Source organism: Trichechus manatus, unplaced genomic scaffold (assembly GCF_000243295.1).
Source record: "Trichechus manatus latirostris isolate Lorelei unplaced genomic scaffold, TriManLat1.0 scaffold00028, whole genome shotgun sequence".
In the NCBI taxonomy this organism is placed as follows: domain Eukaryota; kingdom Metazoa; phylum Chordata; class Mammalia; order Sirenia; family Trichechidae; genus Trichechus; species Trichechus manatus.
This window is the reverse complement of record NW_004443964.1, coordinates 1267415-1270323: the sequence shown is the minus strand read 5'-3', so window position 1 is coordinate 1270323 and position 2909 is coordinate 1267415. Positions and strand designations below refer to the sequence as shown.

General features: G+C 64.8%; 1 protein-coding gene across 1 annotated transcript; it reads right to left on the bottom strand.

The window, feature by feature from the left end:
• Positions 1-244: 244 nt before the first annotated feature.
• On the bottom strand, positions 245-2887 carry ARHGDIA (Rho GDP dissociation inhibitor alpha). The gene is made up of 5 exons (XM_004374081.2): positions 1424-2887; positions 1243-1326; positions 761-837; positions 615-678; positions 245-489 (listed from the first exon to the last, which is right to left on the bottom strand). The coding sequence occupies exons 1-5, from the start codon at positions 1755-1757 to the stop codon at positions 290-292; spliced, it is 759 nt and encodes a 252-aa protein (XP_004374138.2). The 5' UTR covers positions 1758-2887; the 3' UTR covers positions 245-289.
• Between the last annotated feature and the right edge of the window lie 22 nt (positions 2888-2909).

Here is a 2909-nt window from a genome sequence, read left to right as displayed (position 1 = left end):
TACCACCCTCCGGCCAGAAAGCTGGCAGGAACCTGGGTACAGAAAGGGAAGTGTGGCCTGGGCCGCCTGGCCCACAGCACAGGCAGAAGCAGCAACAAGACGCTGACCACGATGACCACAGCGGAGGCTGGGGCCTGCAGGAGGGGGCTGGGATGCAGGGTGGGGGGCTGGCCGGGCTGGGAGGCAGGCCAGGGGCCCTGTCAGCACTTTGGTATGGGGTCGGGAGGAGGATGGGGGTGGGGTGGGGGTACGTCCGTCCGTCCCTCCCTGTCCGCCTCCCGGCCGGGACTCAGTCCTTCCACTCCTTCTTGATGGTGAGGTTCCACTCCCAGGACAGGTGGTCTGTCTTATCATCATCTGTGAAGCGGGACTTGATGCTGTAGTTGCCCCGCGCCAGCATGCCCTTGGGCGCCTCCTCCATGGGCGTCAGGAACTCGTACTCCTCGGCCCGCGGCCCGTAGCTGCCCACCATGTATTCGGTCTTGTCAACTACAGACACAGGGGCCCTCGTCAACACCACCCTGCCTCCTACCACCCCTCCCGACCCACTGGGTTGGACTGGCTGCCCGGAGCATGGAGGCCCGCCCAGGCGGCCTGAGCCCAGGTGCACTCACTCTTGACATTTTTCCTATAGGTCTGCTGGATGTACTTCAGGCCGGACACAATCTCTCTGTTCACCTGTGGGACAGCAGCTGGGTCAGCGCCACGCTTCAGCCCGGCCCCCCTAACAGCCCCTCCCAGCAGCCCACACCTGCCTTACCCGGAAGGAGATTTTTATCCGGTATTCCACACCCTCCTTCAGCGAGAAGGACTGCTTCTTGAAGCTCTCCAGGTCTCCTGTGGATGGAGACTCAGACAAGTTCACAGCTCACTCTGTCACCTCAGACCCGCGGCGGCCTCGTCCCTCCATACGCACGGGGACACACACGTGCCCCACAGCAGACACCCCAACCCCCTCTACGTCCGTGGACAAAGGGCTCAGAGAGATTCACAGCTCAGCCGGTCACCTGAGACCCACGGCAGCCTCATTCCTCCACACACATGGGGGTACATGCATGCACGCCAGCATACAGACACACACGCCCCGCAGCAGACACCCCAATCCTCTCCAGGCTACTCCGGAACCAAAACCCTTCAAGGACCATCTGGTTGCAGCCTGAGCTCCCCACCAGAGGGCGCCAGTGCTCACGGGATGCAACAGTGTGCCGCCAGCCTCACCCAGGGACCCTGGCTGCCACGCACCTGTCAGGTCTAGCTCCAGGGGGCCTAGGGCAGTGCTGCACACCAGGGTCAGGCGGGTCACAACGACGTTGGGGACGTTGGGGTCTGGGGATGGACAGAAAGTCAGTGCCCCAGCCCCTGGCCCCCACCAGGAAGCAGCGGCTAAACCCAGAAGCGGGCTGCCTGAGGAGCAGGGCCTCACCAGTGGAGACGGCCACGCGCCCCAGCAGAGCCTCCTTGTACTTGCGCAGGCTCTCGTCGTCCTTGTCCAGCTCCTGGATCTCCTGGATGCTCTTCTGGGCCGGCGGCTTGTAGTTGACGGAGTGCTCAGCCTCTTCGTTCTCCGCTGCGATCTGCGCCAGCTGCTCGGCGGTAGGCTCCTGCTCGGCCATGCTGCTCCTAGTCTGGGATGCCTGGGGGTGAGCGGAGCTGTGGCAGTCTGCGCAAAGCTGCAAGCCCACCACTCCATGCCAGGCCTCCGGCCCCTCGGCAGGCTGCTCCTCAAGCAAGACGGGGGCTCCTGCTGCAGCCAGCATGTCCCCAAGGGGCAGAGTGCCTAAAGGACCGGTTCCTGCAACTCAGAAAGGAGCCACATCCCTGCCCACCTCAGGGGAGCCAGGCGGAAGGGGCGGGGAGGGAGGCAGTGCAAGGCCCCACCCAGACAAGACACCCAGGACTGAGTGGGCACCAGAACCCTGCTCCTCAGGGACCCAATGGAGAGAAACAAGGCCACTAGGCACCCCCTCCCCAGGAAGCCACCCTCCACCACTGGCTGCCTGGCTCCCATCTCCCCTGGGGGTTGTGCATGGGTGACCTAGCTGCCCCCAGACCCACGTGGCAGGGCCTGAGTGGATCACCTCTAAGGACTCATGAGCTCCTGGGCCAGGACAGGATGCTGCTGCCCAGGCCCACTGCCATGACTCCCACCAGTCACTGAGCTGAACCTCCCTGCAAAGGGCCCCCCCTTTGACCCTACCCTAACCCCAGAATAGACCTTCATGCAGGACAAGACACACGGGGCTCCGACTCAGCCCACAAACATCAGGCTCTCCTGGAGCTCCGCCCGGGAGCCTGAGCCCCACAGGGGCCTCCGAGAGGCACGGGGCCAGGCCCCAGCTTCTGCCAATGTTCTCTCGAACCCTGAAAGTTTGTGATAAAGAGTGCACAGAGCAGCCACATGCACCCTTCCTGCTAGGGACCCCATCTCGCTCCCACTGGAATCCTTCCGAAATTCTCCAGTGTTTCCTGCCTACCGGCTCAATCCTTCCATGCCATCAAGCTTGTCTGGGAAAACAACCAACCTCAGGACCAGCTTGGCGCACAATAGGGATGCATCGAGTGGCCCCGGGGTCGGGCCTCCGGAGCCGCCGCAGGCCTTCCCTCGCCTCCCGCTCGCTGCCCCCATGATTCCTCTAGGATTCCCTGGAAGGCGCGGGCCCGGCGCCGCAGCAGGGTGGCCTCAGAGCACCTCTGCCTCTAGAGCGCGCGCCCCGCCGCCCGCACTTCCGCACGGCCCTGCAATCTGGGCGGGCGAGGCCCGGGCGGGGCGGGCGCTCGGAGACCGGACGCTCCACTGCCGGCTCGCCCCGAGGGTCCGCGGGGGCCCGAGCTCTGCCTGCTGCCTCACGCCCCGGTGGAGGAGCGCATCAGACCGTGGTGCAGGCGGGGTGGGTGCGCATTTGTTTGGG

What these genes read in the sequence shown, in the direction of transcription:
- ARHGDIA (XM_004374081.2), bottom strand. Translation starts at nt 1,757, where the DNA reads ATGCTGGCTGCAGCAGGAGCCCCCGTCTTGCTTGAGGAGCAGCCTGCC. An exon ending in GGATAAAAATCTCCTTCCGG is followed by an intron (nt 679 to 760) that starts GTAAGGCAGGTG and finishes GCTGTCCCACAG; the next exon opens with GTGAACAGAGAGATTGTGTC. An exon ending in CTATAGGAAAAATGTCAAGA is followed by an intron (nt 490 to 614) that starts GTGAGTGCACCT and finishes CTGTGTCTGTAG; the next exon opens with TTGACAAGACCGAATACATG.